Source organism: Octopus bimaculoides, chromosome 8 (genome assembly GCF_046866305.1).
Source record: "Octopus bimaculoides isolate indiv1 chromosome 8, ASM4686630v1, whole genome shotgun sequence".
NCBI classification, from domain to species: domain Eukaryota; kingdom Metazoa; phylum Mollusca; class Cephalopoda; order Octopoda; family Octopodidae; genus Octopus; species Octopus bimaculoides.
The window spans coordinates 86,847,927-86,872,929 of NC_142935.1; the positions used below are offsets into that span (position 1 = coordinate 86,847,927).

Genomic DNA, 25,003 nt, shown 5'->3' on the forward strand with positions numbered 1-25,003 from the left:
GAAATCCTCCTCTTCCTCCTCCTCCTCCTCCTCCTCCTCCTCCTCATCATCATCATCACCACCACCACCACCACGCTCCTCCCCCTCCATTTCTTCATCCCTCATTTTCTTCTCTTTTTTCACCAGCCAAAGCCTTGGGAATGGGTTTGATAGATAGAAACTTGAAGAAGCCCACCAAATGTATGTTTGTGCCTCCTTGTCTTGGCCTCTTGCTATAGCTACAAACACGCATCACCTTCATACAAGCTGTGTCATTCATTTCCAGACTTTTGTAAAACTTATCCAGCAGTGGAGAACTATTACCTGGCGAAATTGCATTTTGATAGTTCAGCATCTTATCCAAAGTGAAATGTATCTTGCCTATGTGTCATCTATTTAACAGCATAAGGCTGAAAACAATCTTTAAATGCTCTTGTTGGATTAGATGTCATTTATATCTTTCCTCTGTATCATCATTTAATGTTCTTGTTCCATGCTGGTATGGATTGAATGGTGGGTCCAAAGACTGCATTGTGCTCTAGTATCAGTTTAAGTATGGTTTCTATGGACAGATGCCATTCCTAATGCCAACCATTTTACAGCTTGTACTGGGTGTTTTTATCATGCCACCACCACAAATGATGTTATCACACAGCTTACAAGACTAAGGTCTCTCTCGACTGAGTGGGGTTACAATGGAAGGGGAAGCAGCTTAATGCTAGAAGATGAGGGGATAAAGTATGAACGATGGGCCAGAACTGAACAGGTTTCTTGCTGTAGACAAGCTAATTGGCTACTGACATTAAAAAAGAAAGGTGGAACTTGAAAAAAAAAAAACACATATATAGGCACAGGTGCGGCTGTGTGGTAAGAAGCTTGCTTCGCAACCACATGATTCTGTGTTCAGTCCCACTACATGACATCTTGGGCAAATGTCTTTTACTGTAGCCTTGGGCTGATCAATGCTTTGTGACTGAATTTGGTAGCTGGAAACTGAAAGAAGCCTGTTGTATATATGTGTGTGTGTGTGTATATATATATTTATCATCAGCTATACAAACTCACAAGTCTTCGACCTGCAACTAGTTTGATAAGTGCCAACGCATGAAACTTTCAGGCCTTGAGTCATTCTGTTACTTCTGCTAAATATTAATAAAAATGTGTGTGTGTGTGTGTGTGTGCCTGTGTTTGTTTCATTACCACCCTGCTTGGCAACCGGAGGTGGTGTGTTTACATCCCTTTAACTTAGTGGGGATGTAAGCATGTGTAATTGACCTCAGGCTTAAAGGAATAAGTCCTGGGGTCGATTTATTTGACTAAAACCCTTCAGAGCTGTGTCCCAGCATGACTGCAGTCAAATGACTGAAACAAGAAAAAGATTAAAGATAGAAACAAACACATATATAGAGTGGTGTTAATGAGGTGTCAGAGAGTCCTCTCAAGATATTAGGGTTTTAATATATCAAGAATGACATTGTTCCCTTTAACAGGTGCCCTGGGTATGTCAATGATGCTCTTCAGAACACAGTGAATTCTCACAGTCAGCAAAATGGTATCGAAGCCACTCGGCTGTGTACCCATAAAGATGATGTCAACTACATCAATTTGAATCATCTTGCTAAGCTGAAAGGTAAGATTTTATTTTTTCACACACATGTATGAATATATGCATGTAAGCATCTACATACACATACATTTAGATGTATATATGTAAGTATGTAAATCATGCATGCATGCACACATGTATGAATACACACATGTAAGCATCTACATACACATTTGGATGTATATATGTAAGTATGAAAAGATGTGGGAGTTCATATCTTTAAACATCTACACATTTATGAGTGCATACATGTAGCTAAATACATGCATGCACATATATTAGTGGTTGCACACGAGTATATAAACACACATGTGTAAGTGTGTATCATCATCATCATCATCATCATCGTCATTTAACGTCCGCTTTCCATGCTAGCACGGGTTGGACGATTTGACTGAGGACTGGTGGACCAGGAGGCGACACCAGGCTCCAATCTGATTTGGCAGAGTTTCTACAGCTGGATGCCCTTCCTAACGCCACCCACTCCGAGAGTGTAGTGGGTGCTTTTACGTGCCACCGGCACGAGGGCCAGTCAGACGGGTATACACACATGTATAAGTGGATGCTTCTAAATATGTAGACACAAACATGTTTAATGCAAAAGCACCCACTACACTCTCTGAGTGGTTGGCGTTAGGAAGGGCATCCAGCTGTAGAAACTCTGCCAAATTAGATTGGAGCCTGGTGTTGCAATCCGGTTTCACCAGTCCTCAGTCAAATCGTCCAACCCATGCTAGCATGGAAAGCGGACGTTAAACGATGATGATGATGATGATGATATATATATATATATATATATATATATATATATATATATATATATCTACACGCTCATACATAGATGTAGCTATGCAGTTACATATCTAGAAGATAGTCAAAAAAGATGTGTACACAATCATACACATACAAAATTCTCTATACACAAAACTAATGAAAACACATATAAAAGTATTTTATACATACTTGACTTTTAATTGAAACTGTCACACATTCTAGAAGAATTTTCAGAGATCCACAGATGCAGGCATGGCTATGTGGTAAGAAGCTTGCTTCCCAACCACGCGGTTCCAAGTTCAGTCCCACTACATGGCACCTTGGGCAAGTGTCTGGCCAACCAAGGCCTTGTGAGTGAATTTGGCAGATGGAAACTAAAAATCCCCCCCTCTCCCTCTCTCTCTCTCTCTCTCTCTTTATATATATATATGATGATGATCTTTTCTCCCGCCATGCCTCTGTCTACCCCTCCATCCTCTCTCTCCCCCTTCGTAGTTTTTCCTTTAAGGTCTTCAGGTTCTGGCTATATATAAATGAGAAACCCATTCTAAATTATCTAGCTGACGTACTACGACGAAATACCCAAGATGCAGATAAGATAGAGATTTTTATTTATTTACGGCCTCAAACATCTCAATACCTTGCGCTTTCTTGTTTCTCTCCATGAAATTCAATTGAATTCAGTTGTTGTCTTAAATTCATGCTTATTCATTTTCTAAGCTTCCTAAATTCATGCTACGTTATATTCTAATCACCCAGAATTCATTGCTCTTTTAAAAAAAAATTACGATTTATGCATTGTTGTCTCTCAAATATTTAAAATCTACAATTAAGAGCCCTCTCTACTCGCTGGCGGTACCTACCCACCACCACTACCCATTTTCCTTTATTCAAAAATTCTTATCGCTCCTTAAAATTATGGCTTTTAAGTGTTGATTTCTCAGCCCAAGAATTACAGCGTGATGTGCTGCTTGACTGGTCCCCCCTCTCCCTCTCTCTCTCTCTCTCTCTCTTTATATATATATATGATGATGATCTTTTCTCCCGCCATGCCTCTGTCTACCCCTCCATCCTCTCTCTCCCCCTTCGTAGTTTTTCCTTTAAGGTCTTCAGGTTCTGGCTATATATAAATGAGAAACCCATTCTAAATTATCTAGCTGACGTACTACGACGAAATACCCAAGATGCAGATAAGATAGAGATTTTTATTTATTTACGGCCTCAAACATCTCAATACCTTGCGCTTTCTTGTTTCTCTCCATGAAATTCAATTGAATTCAGTTGTTGTCTTAAATTCATGCTTATTCATTTTCTAAGCTTCCTAAATTCATGCTACGTTATATTCTAATCACCCAGAATTCATTGCTCTTTTAAAAAAAAATTACGATTTATGCATTGTTGTCTCTCAAATATTTAAAATCTACAATTAAGAGCCCTCTCTACTCGCTGGCGGTACCTACCCACCACCACTACCCATTTTCCTTTATTCAAAAATTCTTATCGCTCCTTAAAATTATGGCTTTTAAGTGTTGATTTCTCAGCCCAAGAATTACAGCGTGATGTGCTGCTTGACTGGTCCCCCCTCTCCCTCTCTCTCTCTCTCTCTCTCTTTATATATATATATGATGATGATCTTTTCTCCCGCCATGCCTCTGTCTACCCCTCCATCCTCTCTCTCCCCCTTCGTAGTTTTTCCTTTAAGGTCTTCAGGTTCTGGCTATATATAAATGAGAAACCCATTCTAAATTATCTAGCTGACGTACTACGACGAAATACCCAAGATGCAGATAAGATAGAGATTTTTATTTATTTACGGCCTCAAACATCTCAATACCTTGCGCTTTCTTGTTTCTCTCCATGAAATTCAATTGAATTCAGTTGTTGTCTTAAATTCATGCTTATTCATTTTCTAAGCTTCCTAAATTCATGCTACGTTATATTCTAATCACCCAGAATTCATTGCTCTTTTAAAAAAAAATTACGATTTATGCATTGTTGTCTCTCAAATATTTAAAATCTACAATTAAGAGCCCTCTCTACTCGCTGGCGGTAACCCGCCCTCCCACCCCCTCCACCGGAAGTTCATTCGTCTGTCATTCCTCTGTCATCCCACCCCCTCCACCGGAAGTTTCATTCCTCTGTCATCCCACCCCCTCCACCGGAAGTTCATTCCTCTGCCATCCCACCCCCTCCACCGGAAGTTCATTCCTCTGTCATCCCACCCCCTCCACCGGAAGTTCATTCCTCTGTCATCCCACCCCCTCCACCGGAAGTTCATTCCTCTGTCATCCCACCCCCTCCACCGGAAGTTCATTCCTCTGTCATCCCACCCCCTCCACCGGAAGTTCATTCCTCTGTCATCGCACCCCCTCCACCGGAAGTTCATTCCTCTGCCATCCCACCCCCTCCACCGGAAGTTCATTCCTCTGTCATCCCGCCCCCTCCACCGGAAGTTCATTCCTCTGTCATCCCACCCCCTCCACCGGAAGTTCATTCCTCTGTCATCCCACCCCTCCACCGGAAGTTCATTCCTCTGTCATCCCACCCCCTCCACCGGAAGTTCATTCCTCTGTCATCCCACCCCCTCCACCGGAAGTTCATTCCTCTGTCATCCCACCCCCTCCACCGGAAGTTCATTCCTCTGTCATCCCACCCCCTCCACCGGAAGTTCATTCCTCTGTCATCCCGCCCCCTCCACCGGAAGTTCATCCCTTTGTCATCCTGTCAACCTCGGCTGTCTCCCGGAACCCATCTAGTGGCCTTGGCCATCCTCTCCCCTACCTTTGGGTAGCGCATTAAGGTTGAGAAATGTTTGCAGGTTGTAGGTAATGTTTTGCTTATGAATTCTTCCAATTGCAAGTTTTCTTTTCAGGTACACGACACTGCTTTTCCTCTTCCCAGGCTACAGGCCCACACCCCCAACACCCATACTGTTAGGATTGGCACTCTCAACGTCGGCACGCTGAAAGGTAGATCTGGTGAAATTGTTGAGATGCTTGAACGGAGATGCGTAGATATGTGCTGCATCCAGGAAGTAAGATGGAGAGGAGGTTCTGCAAGGTTCCTCACAGGCAAAGAACACAGGTACAAGATTTTCTGGGCAGGGAACACTGACGGGGTCGGGGGCGTAGGAATACTTCTAGCGGAGAAATGGGTGGATAAGGTAATCGAGGTCGTTAGAGTAAGTGACAGAGTACTTAAGATCAGACTAGTGCTTCATCATAGATTAGCTACTGTCATCTCAGCCTATGCACCTCAACCTGGGCTACCAGATGGTCTGAAAGACCAATTCTATGACACCCTCTTGCAAACTACCTCGTCGACGAGTGACAGGGACCTTCTCTTTGTGGCTGGAGACTTCAACGGTCATGTCGGACGTCGTGCTGGGGGCTTCCATGGCATACATGGAGGCTATGGCTTCGGTTCCCGCAACGAGGAGGGAACCAGACTGCTGGAGTTCTGTGATGCAACCAATCTTATAGTCTGCAATACCAACTTCAGGAAACCTGCCAGTCACCTAGTCACCTACCGCTCCGGCAGACACTCTAGCCAAATCGACTACATCCTCGCCAGAAATAGGGAAAGAGGGCGGCTTATAAATGCCAAAACCTACCCTGGCGAAGAATGTACCCCACAACATAGATTAGTAGTTAGCGACTTTGGGATCAAGGCAAAATGGGTGCCCAGAATTAGACAGGCTTGGAGAAGAAGGGTGTGGAAGCTTAAAGACCCTGCAAACGGACAGAGACTTAGAGACAAGTTACTTGAAGCATTTAACGAAATAGAAGGGGATATAGCATCATACAACGTGGAAGACAATTGGAGATTTCTGCGGGACAACCTGTTGAAAGCCACCGACCAGATTTGTGGGTGGTGTAAGGTCCCCTCCCAACCCAGAGTAACGTGGTGGTGGAACAAGGAGGTAGACAGGGCTATTAGACAAAAGAAACAAGCTTGGAAGGACTGGAAGAACGGTGGTAGCAGGGAATTGTACCAATGTGCCAGAAGGGAGGCTAGGCGACAGGTTTATTTAGCCAGAGGGGAAGCAGATAAGGAAAGATTTGCCAATGTTCTGCGCCGTGAGGACCAAAGACTCGAGGTATTTCGGGTTGCAAGACAGTGTAGGAGAGAGAATAGTGATGTTGTAGGAGAGAAATGTGTTCGCATGGATGATGGTACGCTTGCATTAAATGAGGATGCAAAGAAAGAGGTCTGGAGATGCCACTACGATAGATTGCTTAATAAAGAGAATGAATGGGAGAAAGAGAGCCTGCCTTATGTCGACCCAATAGAGGGACCAGCTATCCGAGTTGATAGTACCAGGGTAGATAAAGCAATTAAGAGTATGAAGACCGGGAAAGCCCCCGGCCCATCAGGAATCACTGCAGAGATGCTCAAAATATCTGGCAGTGTTGGCTATAGCCTAGTCACCCGTATTACGAACCAGGTGATACACGAAGGAGTCATACCCTATGACTGGTGTAGCAGCATCATAGTCAACTGCTACAAAGGTAAAGGGGACGCTTTAGATACAAATAATTACAGAGGCATCAAGCTGTTAGATCAGGTTATGAAAGTTACAGAGAGGGTCATAGCCCAACTAATTAGGGAGCGAATCAATTTAGATGAGATGCAGTTTGGGTTCGTGCCAGGTAAAAGCACTACTGATGCCTTATTTCTAGTGAGACAGTTGCAAGAGAAATACCTAGCCAAGGATAAACCTCTGTACCTGGCTTTCGTTGACATGGAGAAAGCCTTTGACAGGGTCCCCCGATCCCTTATCTGGTGGTCAATGAGGAAACTTGGGATAGAAGAATGGCTAGTGAGAGCTGTGCGAGCCATGTACAGAGATGCGGCCAGTAAGGTGAGGGTTGGAAATGAGTACAGCAATGAATTCCGGGTAGAGGTAGGGGTCCACCAAGGTTCCGTCCTCAGCCCCCTATTATTTACCATAGTCCTCCAGGCAATCACAGAGGAGTTCAAGACAGGTTGCCCCTGGGAGCTCCTCTATGCTGATGACCTTGCCCTAATTGCGGAGTCACTATCAGAACTAGAGGAGAAGTTTCAGGTGTGGAAGCAAGGTCTAGAATTGAAGGGCCTTAGAGTCAACCTAGCTAAAACCAAAATCCTAATAAGTAGGAAGGTAGATAAAACACAAACCCCTTCAGGTAGATGGCCCTGCTCAGTATGTAGAAAAGGAGTAGGTAGTAACTCTATAAGATGTACCCGGTGCAAGCTATGGACACATAAGAGGTGCAGCAACATCAAAGGCAGGTTAACTAGCAAGTTAGTTTTTGTTTGTGGCAGATGTTCAGGTGCAATAAAGACTGCAAACAAACAGGAAACAACTTCTATCTCATTCCAGGGTGAAAAACTAGAGGTAGTCGATAGCTTCCGCTATCTGGGCGACCAAGTTAGTAGTGGGGGTGGGTGCGCTGAAAGTGTAGCTGCTAGAATAAGAATAGCCTGGGCAAAGTTTAGAGAGCTCTTACCCCTGCTGGCGACAAAGGGACTCTCACTCAGAGTAAAAGGCAGACTGTATGACGCATGCGTACGAACAACCATGCTACATGGCAGTGAAACATGGGCTGTAACTGCTGAGGACATACGTAAGCTCGCAAGGAATGAAGCCAGTATGCTCCGTTGGATGTGTAATGTCAATGTGAATACCCGTCAGAGTGTAAGTATCTTGAGAGAAAAGCTGAACATTAGAAGCATCAGTTGTGGCGTGCAAGAGAGACGATTGCGCTGGTATGGACATGTGGTGAGAATGGAGGAGGATAGCTGCGTGAAAAAGTGCCACACCCTAACAGTTGAGGGAACCCGTGGAAGAGGTAGGCCCAGGAAGACCTGGGCTGAGGTGGTGAGGCAAGACCTTCGTACATTGGGCCTCACCGAGGCGATGACTACGGACCGAGACCTTTGGAAATGGGCTGTGCGTGAGAAGACCCGGCAAGCCAAGTAAGATCGTTGCCAGTGCCCCTGGACTGGTTCTTGTGCGGGTGGCACATGAGATGCACCATTTTGAGCGTGGCCGTTGCCAGTACCGCCTGACTGGCTCCTGTAGGATTTTCGAGCGAGATCGTTGCCAGTGCCCCTGGACTGGCTTGTGCGGGTGGCACATAAAAGACACCATTTCGAGCGTGGCCGTTTTCGTGCAGGTGACACGTAAAAGCACCCACTACACTCTCTGAGTGGTTGGCGTTAGGAAGGGCATCCAGCTGTAGAAACTCTGCCAAATCAGACTGGAGCCTGGTGTTGCCATCCGGTTTCACCAGTCCTCAGTCAAATCGTCCAACCCATGCTAGCATGGAAAGCGGACGTTAAACGATGATGATGATGATGATGATATATATTGTGTGTGTGTGTGTGGCTTTGCTTGTTCCCCACTACCACTTGACAACCAGTGTTGGTGTGTTTACATCCCTGTAAATTAGTGGTTTGGCAACAGGAACCAATAGAATAAGTATCAGGCTTAAAAAATAAGTATTGGGGTCGATTCATTCATCTAAAACAATTCTTCAGTGTGGTGCCCTAGCATGGCCACAAACTAATGACTGAAACAAGTAAAAGATAAAAATACATGTAAACATACATGCACATGCATATGTACACACATACATATAAACACACATGCATATTCACAAACATACACATAAACACACATACCACTCACACACTTTTATATCCTTCTATACATTGGATATAGAGATTTCATGAAGCAGGGATAGACACAACTGTCTTCACTTGACCTACTTCAAATTACTCCAATAAATACAAACTCTCAACGTTGTCAACGACTTCCACGAACTCTCAACAACTCCTATGACTTTTCTCCCATCTCAATCAATGCGCTACTTTTTGTAAGAGTTCGGTTAATCCATTCTTCCAATCCTAGAGGGGTGTCAATGACTCTTGCCACAATATCTCCTCCTTTTGAGATTGACTTTCGTTGGAAGTTAATATTATTATTTTTTTTTTGTTATTTATTTTCTTTCACCACATCTCCCTTTTTGAGATTTTCTTCTTAGGGAAGTTTAATATTTCTTCTGTATAGGCACTACTTCCAACCATTCTGTTTGTTTCCTCTGTCTTGTGCTGCTACACCTAGGTTTGATTTCTTGTGGTGTTGGAACATCAAAGGTGTTGTAGAGCACTTCCATGGGTATCTCTTTTCTTTTTTCCATATATCTGTTTCTTTAACTGGTTTAAATGTCTTTTGTGTTCCTATTTTTCACCTCTTATCATATATATTCATTTTGCCTATTCTTTTTGTTACTACTACATCTTCCCAACCTTCTCTTCTATTTTTATATACTTTGAAAAACACCTTGTCACTGATATTAAAATACTTTGTCCTATTTTCAGTGTTTTCCTTGTTTGTTTTCCTTACTGGTAACAGCTTGTCAAAAATTGACTTTATTTTTCGAGCAAACATTAGTTCAGCAGGCGACTATCACTCTTTGCATACACCAACACATTGTCATACAGTGAGAAAAGGTTCGCATTTGTGTTGTACATATTTATATTTTCTTTGGCCTTCAGTGTTTCTTGCATTTTTATAATGAATTTGTTCTCTGACTTTGATTATAATTTTTTATTGCTGATATCAGAGAACGTGAGGCATGAACCACTGCCTTCATGTTACCATTTTTATATTTATGTAGCATTACTGCTTCTATACCGTACTCAGTGTGGAGGCGCAATGGCCCAGTGGTTAGGGCAGCGGACTCGCGGTCATAGGATCGCGGTTTCGATTCCCAGACCGGGTGTTGTGAGTGTTTATTGAGCGAAAACACCTAAAGTTCCACGAGGGTCCGGCAGGGGATGGTGGCGAACCCCGCTGTACTCTTTCACCACAACTTTCTCTCACTCTTACTTCCTGTTTCTGTTGTGCCTGTAATTCAAGGGGTCAGCCTTGTCACACTGTGTCACGTTGAATATCCCTGAGAACTACGTTAAGGGTACACGTGTCTGTGGAGTGCTCAGCCACTTGCACGTTAATTTCACGAGCAGGCTATTCCATTGATCGGATCAACTGGAACCCTCGACATCGTAAGCGACGGAGTGCCAACAACACCGTACTCAGAAACATCTGAAGTTACAACAGTCTCTGCTGCAGAATCGAAGTGAGCTAATGACAAATCAGATATTAATATCTTTTTAATTTTGTCAAATGCCTTTTGACAATTTTCTGACCGATTCCATTTCCTATCTTATTCAGCAAACTATTCAATAGAGCCCTAACCTTATGCACATTTGGGATATAATTTTGGCAATAAATTATCAGTCCTAAGAATGCTTGTAATGTCACTATATTAGTTGAAGAAGGCACATCTTTAATTGTGGTCAGGTTGTCGTCCATTTCTGTCAATAATTTGTCCTAAATATTTTATTTCCGGTAAAAAATTCCCTCAAGGTGAAGCTGTAATTCTTAATTTTTTCAAATATGAATTTTACGTGCTCAGCATGTTGGTCCCTGGATTTGCTTTTAATGAGTATATCATCCAGATATGGAATTGCGAATTCACAGTCCACCAACATTGCATCCATAATCTGTTGAAAAATCTCTGGTGCGACTTTAAACCAAATGGTAATTTGTACTTATTCAGTCCTTTATGTGTGTTGACTGTTAGGTATTTCATGCATTCATCGTCTACTCTAATTTGTGATGTGTCAAAGAGATCCGACTTAGAAAATATCTTTCCACTGTTTAACTTCGCAAAAATATCCTCCAGAGTAGGTAGCGGATAATGCCACATTCTAAGACATTTGTTTAAACCAGTGGAAAAATCAGCACACACTCTGATTTTATTTGTTTTTCTTAATATACACAGTGCTGCCCGCTAAGAATATTCCACTTTTTGGATAACACCAATTTTTTCTAGTCTCTAGTTCTTCATTGACTTGCTTCATTGCTGCGAAGGCTACCATTCGTTTTGGTTTAAACACTGGTATGGCGTTTTCTTTTATTTGAAAACACACCTTTGTCTTGGTACACAGACCTAATCCATCAGACTTTAGGAAAAATGTTTTTTTACTTTTCTTTCAATTTGTCTGACAACTTGTTTTTACTGGAGGAATAAACCATTTATATGTTTACTGAACAGATTTATGGGGAAGTCCCATAAATTAAACAACTCCATCCAGTCAGTACTGAACAAGTTTGTTGCATTATTTAACACACAAATTTTTGCTTTCAAGGTTTACCCCGAAATGTAACCTCAGTTATTATTTTGCCCCAAAAATGTAATTTTTTTCTTGGGACACCTTTCACAATTTTCAAAGTTCCCATTAATGTAGGTTTTCCTATTTTTTTCCATGTGTCAGTGTAATATCACTGTTATTGTAATATAACTGCCTGTATCTAGCTGTAACTTCACATTCACATTATTGGTTTTTATGTATACAAATTTTCTTTTCTGAATCTCAACTAGACTTTCTGTTGAGAAAACTTTTCCAGAATTCTTTGCGTTCAACCTCTTTTTTTTTACTCTGCAATGTGAGCTTTTATGTCCATTTTTTGACAGTTAAAACATTTCAAATTTATAAATGGGCAATTATTTCTAAAATGTAGACCTCTGCATCCATGAGTACTGTTGTTTGATTCTTGGGTACTGTTGTTTGACTCTTGGGTACTGTTGTTTGACTCTTGGGTACTGTTGTTTGACTCTTGGGTACTGTTGTTCGACTCTTTCTGCTGTTACTGTTGCACTGCACCACAAAGGCTAATAAGTCTTCCATGTTAACTGTTTTTTTTTATTTTTTTTTTACATTTTGTATCAAAAGAAAATGTTAACACCCAATGTAAGCTTCGAATAAACTTGTCACTTTTATAAGTGGATATCCCCGTTGCCACTTTTATGTCCTTATATATATTGGATTTATAGATTTCATGAAGTTGGGATAGACACAACTGTCGTCACACGGCGTACTTCAAATTACTTCACTAAACACAATACTACAATAAATACAAATCCTCAATGATCTCAATGACTTCCATGAACTCTCAAAGACTCCTATGACTTCTCTCCCATCTCAACCAATACGCAACTTTTTAGAAAAGTCCGGCTAGTCCATTCTTCCAATCCCACAGGGGTGTCAATGACTCTTGCCACAACGCATGCACAAACATACATATAAACATTCACACAATTGTCAGACAGTCATTCAAAGAGATATTCAGACACACAGATAAGTGTACATGTCTTTTTTATCTTTTACTTGCTTCACTCATTAGACTACGGCCATGCTGGGGCACTGCCTTGAAGAAATTTTAGTCATATGTATCATCAACCCCACAGTATTTATTTTTTAAAAATAATTTTTAATATTATAATATTTATTTTTTTAAAAAACTTTCTATCATCTCTTTTGTTGAACCACTAAGTTATGGGGATGTAAGCACACCAGCACCAGTTGTCAAGTGGTGGTCGTGGGTCAAACACAGACACGAAGATACATACACACAGATACCTGTATATGCATATATATGACGGGCTTCTTTCAGTTTCCATCTCCCAAGTCCACTCACAAGGTTGATTGAGGTGCCACACAGTAGGACTGAACCTGGAACCACATGTTTGGAAAGCAAGCTTCTTACCTCACAGCCATGCCTGTACCTAGATATATGTAGATCTATAAGTATGAATACACCAGAAAATTAAAAGTAAACATGGTTGATTCTGTCTTTCATGAAAGAGAATTAAGAAAAACAGTTATATGATGTAGAGTCAATTGGGAAAGATGAAGGTGCTGAACTATATATAAGATGGGTGTGTTTGGTGTAGGGATGGAACACTTGTAACAGTACTTCATCTAAAGAGGCTCAGTAACCATGAGGGTTACACGGTGATAGACTAATTGCTACATGATCATCAAATTAAATCTTACTACCATAAGTAGTCATGTATGTCCAGGATAGGGTTATGATATTAAATCCTCACAAACAATCCCTCATATAAGGTGTCACAGTGGCTGTGAGGTCAGGGTCATGAGTTCAAACCTAGCTACAGTCATGTTTGTTTCTTTTACTACTTACACAAAGATTATCCTCGTGTTTACCTCAGCCTACCTGCACCAACAACAGGCTCCACTGTGTAGCACTTTGGGTAAGTTTGTTTCCTGAGCATGTAGATTTGGTTCAGTCTCTCTGAGCAGTAGTTTAGTCAAGTGTCTTCTACTATGGCCCCAAGCTAACCAAAGCCTTGTGAGTGGATTTGTTAGATGGAAACTGAAAGAAGCCTATCATGTAAATAAATATATTTGTGCATGTGTGTGTGTCTTTGTCCCCCACCATCACTTGACAACCAATATTAGTTTGCTTATGTCACCATAAGTTAGTAATTTGTTAAAAGTTACTGATAGGATAAATATCACACTTAAAAATTAATACTGGGGACAATTTCTTCAACTAAACCCTTCAAGGTAGTACCCCAGCATGGCCACTGTCCAATGACTGAAACAAGTAAAGAAATAAAAGATAATTACTACTACATAAAAACTCTTGTCTTTCAGGAGATTGCCATGTGTTTACAGCAACGTGTAACAGTGAATATGTGTCTGAAGGTGACCACTGTCCAGTGGAGCCAAAACTGAAGCTTAAAATTGGAACACAGGTAAGATTATAGTTGTGTTTAATCCCAGGTCAACTCTGACTGAGCAACCCTACGGATGTTGTTATTTAGCCCTAGGTTAGTCTGGCCTAACATACTTAAGGTTGTTGTTGTTTAACCTAAGGTTAACACTAACTGAGCATGGCTGATGTTGTTGATATTTAGCTCTAGGTCAGTCAAAAGACTGTTGTAGTTGTTTAGTCCAAGGCCAGCCTAGCTGAACATAACCGTGTTGTTGTTCAGTTCCAGATGAGGTCCTTGAGTGCAAGAATTGAGGTCAGATCTTCAGTCCACAGATAACTTCCTCCCTTCCTTCTATTAGTCATAGAAGCACTGAAAAAGTAGGCCATGTATTATATTTCTTCTTCACAGGTGCTAAACTGTTTAACTATGTATAGGCCTTACCTTATTCTAGTTATCTGAATAAATAGGCACCTCTCTTACTATAGTGGAACAAGCCTATTATCAAAAGTACCCCAGCTATGACCAGTGTATCCTGGAATTTCTTCTCCAATGTATATTTTTTTGATGGTAAGATGTGTATGGCAAGTGAATTTGCTGTTATTTTCAGTAGGTCGAATGGACCCTTAGAATACCCTCAGCTGCCACCAAGCTGTAGATCATTCTCATTCAAGCTTCAATGGTTGGTATTAAGGTTTTATGATGAAAAAAGGACTTTTGTGAAGAATTCATCTCTTCATCATTTTAATGATCACTTACCTATGCTTGCATAAGTCTGATGAAATTCATTGGAGCAAATATTTCTATGACTGGATGCTCCTGACACTAACTCTAACCTGTTTCCAAGCAAGCTAATATTTCCCTGTGGTCAAACATGTTTTCAGGGAAAATTGGAAATGAATGACACTGCTTCTATAACTGAAAAATCATTTACAATTATTGCATGATGTCAGGACAAGAAGACACAAACATACACACACATACATAGCCAATTACCACCTACAACCTATCTGAGCCATTCCTATTTCTTTCTCCTTCCTCCCTAAAACCATTGACCATACTTCCACTCTTGTTCATCATTCACTACATTACCCTCTATTTTTATCTGTAGCCATTTGCTATTCTTCTCTCACATCCTTATGAACATACTCACCCACCCTTCCTAATTCTTTGCATTCTCACCATCTTGTACCTTGAAAGTATGCCCTAACACCTCGTCATCACTGTCTTTATCTCTCAGCTACTTCCAACTACCCTATATAATGTGAGGTAACCATGTATCTCCTCTACAGTATGAAACCTGTTCCTACCCCTCCTTTCATACTTCAACCTTTTAACATCTGACATAAAACCACTTCCACTCACTTGAAGGGAGCTTGTCTTGCTTGAGTGTACATTCTGTAAAGTGGCTAATGTTAAGGGTGTCTACTCACACAGCTTTGGTCAGCTTGGGACTGTAGTAAAAAAACACTTTCCTAAGGTGTTCCATATCATGTATGTATATATTATATGGATGTGTGTATTATTAGTTAATATATTGAATTAATCTTATGTTCAATAGTTTTTTTTGCATGTTTTATTAGGTGATGTTGACAAAGAACTTGGATCTCCAACGAGGTCTTGTGAATGGTGCAAGAGGTGTAGTGTGTAGCTTTGATAAAGGAAATGAAGGTAACTATTTGAATATCACTCTGATAGGTTTGATTCTTTGCCCATTAGGGATTTGGTCACAAAATGAAGATTTAAGAAGCACTTCCAGTTGTAAAAACAACTGCTTCAACTAGAGTGAAAGTATTTTGCTCAATCCAGTTGAGAAACGTGATACAGAGCAACTGGAATAAATTGGAAGACCAGATTCTTTATTGCAGAACATGCAAAAGTGCAGCAGTTAGAGTTTCATAATTTGAAAGGATGGTTTTTAATCCAAAGGCCTGAAGATCACATTGAAAAGACTGAAATACTAATATTTCATCTTTTCATTCATTTTTATGTCCTGTGTCTGTTTTCTGTGTCTGCTATCAGGGATCAGATGAATATATTGTTGAAGTAGTGTTTTACAGCTGGATGCCCTTCTGGTCACTAACCTTTACCTGTTTTTCAAATAGGGAATCTCTTATTCCACAGATTTCCAAAGGTACAAAGCCTGCAGACGATATGTTTGACAGGAAATGACGACAATGTCACCACTTGTAGCTCAGAAGTGTAAATGTAAACCGACACATACACACACACACACATGTATGTATATGCAAAGAACTTCTTTCTATGTTGGTCTGGGGCTATAGTAGAAGACACTTGCCCAAGGTACGATACAGTAGCCTTGGAAGTGAACTTAACAATACAGCTATATCTGAAGCGAAAGAGCACAAATTCCCATTATCATGCAAGATTTTAATAAATACTGAGTACTTGTTACCTGCAAGGTGATCACAAAATATTTAATGTAAGATCCTTGCTAGAGGAAGGTGTCCTAGTTAATAATGGAGGTGGTTGTAGTATAATTATTACCCTTTTCAGCACTTGTCTTTCTCTCATGATTTCTTTCCATATTCCACAGGATGGCCCCATGTAAAATTCCTGTCTGGAACAGTGGAATGTGTCAGACCATTACGATGGGTTATCAAGTCCAGTTCAATAGTGACTGTATGGAAGCAACTACCTCTAAAACTAGCCTGGGCTATTTCTATACATAAAAGTCAGGTTTGTAACTTCTATTTTTTGCTTATACTCTTTTTCTTTTCTCCACATATTTTCCATTATTATATTATGAGTGGTGCAAGTTTGGTTTCAAAATTTTGTTCTTGTAGCTGGGATTTGTTCTTATTACCCTTCTTGATAATCCCTCAGGTATGAAGTTGTCAAACCTGATTTTTATCAGCCAGTAATACTAGAACCAAAGTTTCATACCTTGCTGTATAGTTTTTTTTTCCTTGTTTTTTTTTTTTTTATAGCTTAATCAGAAAGTGGGCAGTCCCTCTAATCCTTAAGGGTTTCTGAGGCTAGTGTCAGGGACAAAGAGGAAGGTAACCTCAAACCAGTGGCCTGGCCTATATTCTTTTGCTTGCAACAGAATTTTTATTTAACCTCTTTTCTTATATTTATTGCATTTGTTTCAATCATTTTTGAAAATAATGATGAATTTCGTAAAATAACTTTTTTATTATTGAGTTGATCTTTATAGAATATATTAACATGAGAGTTTGATAGATTTTAATTTAGATCACTTAAAAAAAAGCAAGTTTTTATTATAGAACCAGAGAGTTAACTTTTAGGGATCTAAATAGTCACTCTATACACACATACACATAAATATTGTCCTGGTCCCTGAATGCCTTTAGTGTGGGATCCACTCAAGAACCAGGTGGTCAAATAGTGGTGTTAAATCAACCACCCAATATAGGCCACAATGAGATTTGAACTTGGACTAAATACCCCAAGGCATCCCATTTAACACTAATAATTCCTCTTGCTCACCACTGTAACCTAGTAAGTTATTTATCAACTCAGAGAGAAAAATCAAAGACCTCATCAGGATTCGAAATCATAACAGAAGTTGAAATACTCCAATGCCCTAACAACTCTGCCAATTTGTCAAATGTGAACTTGTGTCCAAATTGTACAATGAACCACCAAAAGTGAATCTGAAGAGTTGATAGTTCAATACCAATCATCAACGGCGTTGTTTCACTTTGTTGATTATCTGTTAAATGAAGGAGAAATATTTCTAGATATGAACATCAGCTATGGGCAAAATAAGGAGTCCCTGATGAACTAACAGCCTGACCCACAGTGTATATACTCCTATTCAAATATATATCTCAGAAAAGTGCACAGATATTTGTAGTAAAAGGCAGCTCTGATAAGAGTTAAACCTCCTTGTTTTTTAGAACAGCATTTGGCAACTACTATTGAGCAAGAAAAGCCTTCAAGTCCTTGGCTCCCAAGGAAAGCATCAAACCTGTTGACTATGGGAGCCCTTTATGCAGTTGCTCAATCTACTAGAAATAACAACCAAAATTTCTCAAATCATCCTCACACCCTACTGTGTTAACATTAGCTATTTTAGTTCTACAATAACTAATGTTAAAACAGTAGGCTCTTCACATTCTATATTCAAATCTTGCTGAAGTTAGCTTTGCTTTTCATTTCTCTATCAACATCATCAACATTTAATGTGTTTTCCATGCTGGCATGTGTTGGACAGCTTGACAGGAATTGGCAAGGCTGGGGGTCACACCAGGTTTTATGGTCTGTTTAGGCTTGGTTTTTACAGTTGGATGCCCTTCCTAATACCAATCATTTTACAGAGCATACCAAGTGCTTTTTATATGGCACTAGCACACACACCAAAGCCTTTTACATGGCAGCTTGGTTTTAGGATATCAATTTTGTTGTGATGGGCAGGTTTTCTTTTGTACAGTAATGTGTCACATATGTTGGTCCTCTGTCTTCTTCATAAGACTCAGCATTTTGAGATTGGCTTTCAATACTTCATCTTATGCCTTCCGAGGTCTCTAAGTGATCAGCAATTTATGCAAATGTCCTCACCCGTTCGCATTATGTGAGCACACTGCATATAATTTCTCTTATACCCAACTTCTCTCTCAATACACCAGGACTGTCACACATGCATGTCCAGCAGAGCATACCAGCTTTGTTCCTCTGCAGCCTTCACTTCATTCAAAGCCTACATCTCACTGGCCATAAAATAAAGAACCAGTCAAGTACTGTTGTCTGTATCAATTTAACCCTGCCCCTCAAAGATACTGGCCTTATACCTAAATTAGAAACCATTATTATTATTATTTAGGCAGTGAGCTAGCAAGATTAACACACTGGGCAAAATGCTTAGCAGCATTTTGTATCCCTATGTTCTAAGTTCAAATTCTGCCCAGGTCGACTTTACCTTTCATCCTTTTGGGATCAATAAAATAAGTATCAATTAATCACCAGGGGTTGATGTAATCAACTATTCCCCTACCCCGAAATTGCTGGCCTTGCACCAAAATTTGAAACAATCATTATAACCATAATCTTTTTTCTTTCAGGGTATGACACTTGATTTTGTGGAAATTTCTTTGTCGCGGGTCTTTGAAGCTGGTCAAGCATACGTTGCCCTGTCTCGAGCTAAATCATTGAAAGGTTTACGAGTTCTTGACTTTGATCATTCATGTGTTCGTGCTGATCCTGATGTTTTAAATTTTTACAACCGTTTAAAGATCTGCCACCCAACTGAACAAATGTCTTTAGACAATTTCAGTTAATTTAAACTCACTCAGGAAAACTATTTAATTAATCAAAAATTCATTTAAACATTTTTAATTCTTTCTTTATGCTTTTTTTTTCTGAAGTGGCTGTGGTTTAACACAAACTCTACAGATGTTTCATTTCTAAATTATGCATCCTGGCTATTTACTACCATCATCACCACAGATAGAGACAATACTGAGTGACACATTGTCAGTAAGTGTATTGACTGAAAAGTTACATCATTATAGTCTAACTCTTCTATAGGAAATGGCCAATAAACTGTACTTTTAGCAGAAGTATAGTTGTCCAAAGATGGCTGTGTGGTTAAGAAGCTCAAACTTCATAACTATGTGGTTTGAGGTTCATTTTCACCTTAGACAAGTGTCTTCTATAGTGTCAAGAAGGCATGAATTAACATCACTACCTGACCTTTAGTAGTTCCCTCTGTTGCAAGCACTCAAGCCCAGTGTCCAACTTTATCACTGCCTTGCATCATTGTCGCAGGAAACTTAAAACTACAACACTGAGTATGTGTATAACTGAAAGAATTTATATTTATTCACGGAACCCATGGTAAACCTATTGGGTTATTTCTGAAAACTTTATATATATATATAAAAAAAAACCTGAACGAGTAGCCTGTATTATATCTGTATGGAAAGATAGTTGCTCATCTATTCCTTGAAAAGTGAAAGGAATTAGAATATGAGGATTACTTAGAGCACTCATAAAATAAATATTCACTCTTATGTTTCCATTTCCCCTATAAACAAATAAGAAAAAAATCCTGTGTAAATAGGTGAATATTTCATGGAATTGCACTTATGCACACGTGTTAGGTTATATAAAAAATTAAAAAAATTTCACTATCCAATCACCATCAATCACCCCTCTGCTAGAATTATATTTAACTCCAACTTTTTTTAACCACGTAAAATACATTCCCTCTACCTCACATCATATGAAAGCGTTACAACAGGCTATATAATGCAATGACAAGCAAAATTAAGATTTTTGAATTAGTCGATTTGAGAGGAAACAAATACTGACTGCCAAGTGTTAGGTTTGCACATGCCCTTGTATCTAGATGATTTACTGTTAGGGTACTCACCTAATGATAGTGTCATGGGCTCATTTCCTGAACTGGTGACATTATTGAGAATGGCGCTTTCAAATTATTCCCAGCCAAATTTTGTAGAAACTTACCCCACTCCTTGATGTACTACTGGATCAAAGAGCAGAAGAGTCAAGGAGAGGGGTATCTGTTCACAACTACAGAGGCTACCAAGCCATACTAATTTAGGTAATGGCTCTTTGAGATTATTCAGTTGTGTCTGTGTATTGAAGTCCACTGTGGACATAACTTGCCAACAACTTGATACCACCTGTATATATAATAAATCAATTTTTATATCAGATTTTGTTTTTATCTTTGGTCAGTGCCATTTCCTTCTGTCTATAGATCAAAAGGAATGAGTATTCCCTTCAAACTTTGATTTTGTGACCTGAACATCAATTACATATCTTCCATTACCTTTCAGCACAGAGTTGCTGAAGCAGAAATATAGCAATATCCTACTTAGTACCACAGATTTGCTGGACTTTAAGAAGTCCTTTAGTAGATATGTTCATCCCTGATGAGTAGTGGGGGAGTAACATTAGCCATTTTTCATACTTTCCAGTGGTAAGCAAATAAAAATAATAGTTGCTACAAGGACAGAAACTGTTAGTGTAATGCAATAAAAAGAAAAAAATTACTATGAACATAGTATAGGATTAGCTGATGGAAAAAAAAAAGTCCGGGTTGAATCAGCTTGCCCTGGGGCTAAATGACAGATTCATGGAATAACAATTTACTAAATAATGCAAGTTTTGTGTCTGTTCCAAGTACAAATCTATAATCACTCGGATGTGTAAGACCCAAGAGAGGAGGATTTCAGATCAAACCAATGGAGTCTGTACATGATTATTCTTGCTTGAAATACCAAAGTCTCAAATCCAGCAGATGTATTTGGAACTAGACACAGAATAACTAAGCATTATATTCTAAAGATAGCAATTACAACTGTAATATCTGCCCCAAGACAAAAAAGTATTGAACACTGGGCTTTTAAAATTGTTCACTATCTGATTTTAAACATAAGCCCTGAAACTGCTATGGATCAAGTTTGTGTAACATGCATGCTGTTTATACAAGACAATGGATCAACGAGGGCTATGTCATTAATAAATATGCTTTCACAAATTGGAATCAATTATTTTCCCTCTGATCAATAAAAAAAATCAATCATACTGGACTGAAAATATACAGCTTTTGACCTTAACCCATCCTTTCATGCTATGATTATACCAGAGATACCTGCTTCAGAGTTCGTTGAAAGACTAAAACTGGAAATTTCAACTTGAAAGTGAAGTCTGAATTTTTCACATTTTATGGATAAACTATCACAGAAAACTAATGTATTGATATCTTTGAAACCTGTTGGAATGGTTATCTGAAATTTTATACTTATTGCCACTATTTAGACATATCCTATATTTTTTTTTAACCTAGACAATCTCAAGTGTGTATACACCCCGCTGTTTCCACATTGTGATCAAATGAAACAGTTATGAGGATCATCCTTCCGTATACACCTCACAAACATGCAAAAGTACTCAATACATGTGTATATTCTTTGCTATCTGAATGGTTACATAGAAGCAAGAAACTAAGTAATGAATAGATTCAATAAATCTTTTAGATCTAATAGATTTGGTAATTCTTTCTCACCATTGCACACCCAAAAGTATGCATACATGAGTGTCTTAATCGGTTTCCTAGCTCCATCCCATTTACTCCCAACAACCAATATTATAATGCAGGACATGCCACAAATCTCTTTTGGTACCATATTTTTAACCCCTCAATACCTTCTATAAAGCAGCTTCCCTCTAGTCTTGCCAGTTACAAGATCTCACCTGTATTGGTTGCCATGAAGAAAAAAAAGAAAAAACACCCACTGAGCAGTAGAGTATAGGCATCTAAGTACAAAAATGTTCATATGTCCATGTATGAACGTGTTCATACATATATGTGTATATATATTACATTCAGTTAAATTAAAACAAAGAGCAAATAAATTCAGAGATATTTTTTCAATTTTATTTTTAATGCAAATTGCATACAAAATAGATATGACCATTTCTAACAAAGGTGAGAGGGTGGAACATGTTCGATGAAACCAGCAGTAAACTGCCAAGTGCATGTATGTGACAAATTGGATTGTCTACTAAAGGAGGTATAAGTGAACATTTGCCTGGAAACAAAAATAGAGAAAATATATTAACGTCATATTTGGGATCCATTAATGTTTAAATATTTTCATGATTTTCTGCTTGTAAATTTCAAAACACTACCCAGCCAAAGTAAGTAATATTTGAAACGACCTCAAACCCCAACTGCAAATCACAGGGGTTAAAGTAGATGTCTGGGTGGGAGACAAAGAGCCAAGAGAAGTTCTTTGTTCACATTTGCTTGAAGTATTCCTTGCTGCCTTTAGGGTCAGGTTTCATGGTGTTACTTCCAGGCTTCCACCCAACTGGACACACTGAAAGAGAAAAAGACTTTATAATGACAAGGAACCAAATACGATGGCACTGAAGAACCATATGATAGAAAAGCAAAGATTTCAATGCACCCACATCACCTCTGAAACATTAATGAAACTTTAATTTGTCATTTGACTGCAGCCATACTGGAGCACTGCGTTTTAGTTGAAGAAATTGACCTCAGGACTTCTTTGTAAGCCCAGTACTTATATCAGTCTCTTGCCAAACCACTATGTTACATAGATGTAAACACACCAACAGCATTTGTCAAGCAATGGTGAGGGGATAAAAACATACATACACACACACACACACACACGACAGGCTTTCAGTTTCCGTCTATCAAATCCACTCAAGGCTACAGAAGGTATTTGCTAAAAGGTGCCAGACAGTGTGACTGAACCCAGAACCATGTGGTTGGGAAGCAAGCTACTTAACATACAGTCATGCTTGCATTGTAAAATTATAAAAAACATGCTAATGTTTAATTTAGAATAAGGAAGACTTCACCTTCTCTTGTAATCATGGTTCTGACCTCAATTTTGGTACTTGCCTAGGTCTTACGAAAATTTTTAAAATACAAGTATAGGTTAATGTAATTTAGAGAGTAAAAAAATTGAAATTACACTTGTAAATTAGGTAGACAGACAATTTGTAGACAGAGTTGTCTGACATAACTTATAGACAAGACAATTGAGAGATTGGACAATTTGCCAAAAAGACAGTGTCATTTTTCAAAACCAAAGTAAACATTACGAAAAATTATTAGACTTACAAATAAAAACTATAAAAAGATATTACGTACAATAGGTTGACATTAAAAAAGCACAAAGTTTTGTCAGTTTTACAAATAGAAATAAAGATATCACATACAATTCCTAAATTTTTCACAGTACCAAATATAGAAACCTCATTTCTATACAGTAAAAAATTATCACCTCTGGGTGTTTTATACAATTCATCCTCATTAATAACTGGTCTTTTCTGTTACACTGTACTTTAAGAGATTCCATTTTCAGTAAACATCCAGCAACACTCTAGAGGATATTGGAAGCTAGAGTTTCAACTATAGAGCTTGGCAATTGTTCAGCTCATCCAGCAAGAAGCTTTATTTCTTAACTTTTGCAGTGTGATTTTCAATTGGCTAGGATGTACGTGTTCAGAAGGAGTCGTGCTAATTTCAATTGCTGTCAGTCTAGCACTGCACAGTTTACAATTTGCACATCTCCAATAAGTCTTTTCTAGTTCTATCAATAATATAGGTGTACCCTTTGTATAGAAGCTTTCTGCCACCTTGTTCTATTTTGATGAACTCCATGATCGATACTTCTGCATGTCAACTTATTGTCCAGTTGGCAAACTGTCTGCACATGATCAATTAGAAGCCATTAGCATTATCAACAATTCCAGTTTAGGAAAGTAAGGAAGAGAACTTAAAATTAGAAAATAAATGGAAACCTAGTAGGAGAAGTGACAGTTATAGTGGGAACTCTGGACATGTTTGAGACTTTTCAATCAAATCAAGTCTAATCAGACTTTAGGAAAAGTTATTAGAAAAACTTGGCATTTATATGTAAAACTGTTTGGCTGAGGTTTAAGACAAACATGTCTGGGAAAAGTATATTGTATTGAATTCAATTATTATACAGTGACTATTTTAAAAACTGTCAAAATAAAACATTGATAGTTTAGGATTCAGGTTTATTAAACAGACTCAAACTTATCCCATTCTTCATTAAATTTTCAGCTTTCTGCTAAAACACACATACCTACTTATATATAAGCTTCACAAGAGATGATTCATGAAAGAACAAACTATCCTGGATATCTCATAATGCAAAGAGTATCTTTCATCTCCTTTTCTTCACCTGGTTATTATTGAGGACAGAAACTGATAATTGCATTTCAGAATGCAGCAGGATTTATGGAACAACCATTCATCCACTGACCACCCATTATAATTTTTGGTGTTCATTCATGTACATCAAAATACATCTATTAATCTGATAACTACAGGCAAGGCTATGGTTTACTAATGAGATCTCATAAGACCAAGGCACATCAGGAGTTATTACCCATCTTGGCAAAGATCAGCTTAAATTAACATTAGCCAATGAATAAATGTTTTGTTACTGTATTACAATTTTACCCAACTACATTATGGCCTTAACTTTACTGGCAGTTTTCTACTCTAATAATTGAGCCAACTGTTAATCTTGAAATAGGC

General features: G+C 38.9%; 2 protein-coding genes across 4 annotated transcripts in view; one reads left to right on the forward strand and one right to left on the reverse strand.

The window, feature by feature from the left end:
* Positions 1-20,601, forward strand: part of LOC106872404 (ATP-dependent DNA helicase PIF1) — a 43,079-nt gene extending 22,478 nt beyond the window's left edge. For all 3 annotated transcript variants that reach the window (XM_089356753.1, XM_089356752.1, XM_089356754.1), the window contains exons 8-12: positions 1,470-1,609; positions 13,877-13,977; positions 15,519-15,606; positions 16,493-16,635; positions 18,984-20,601. In XM_089356753.1, the coding sequence (XP_089212879.1) occupies positions 1,470-1,609; positions 13,877-13,977; positions 15,519-15,606; positions 16,493-16,635; positions 18,984-19,199 (688 nt within the window). In that variant the 3' untranslated portion in view covers positions 19,200-20,601. The remainder of the gene's footprint in view (positions 1-1,469; positions 1,610-13,876; positions 13,978-15,518; positions 15,607-16,492; positions 16,636-18,983) is intronic.
* A 1,707-nt stretch (positions 20,602-22,308) lies between these two features.
* LOC106872407 (peroxiredoxin-1) overlaps positions 22,309-25,003 on the reverse strand; it is a 33,124-nt gene continuing 30,429 nt past the window's right edge. Inside the window, exon 6 of the mRNA XM_014919404.3 lies at positions 22,309-22,775. Coding sequence (XP_014774890.1) covers positions 22,693-22,775 — 83 coding nt within the window. The 3' untranslated portion in view covers positions 22,309-22,692. The remainder of the gene's footprint in view (positions 22,776-25,003) is intronic.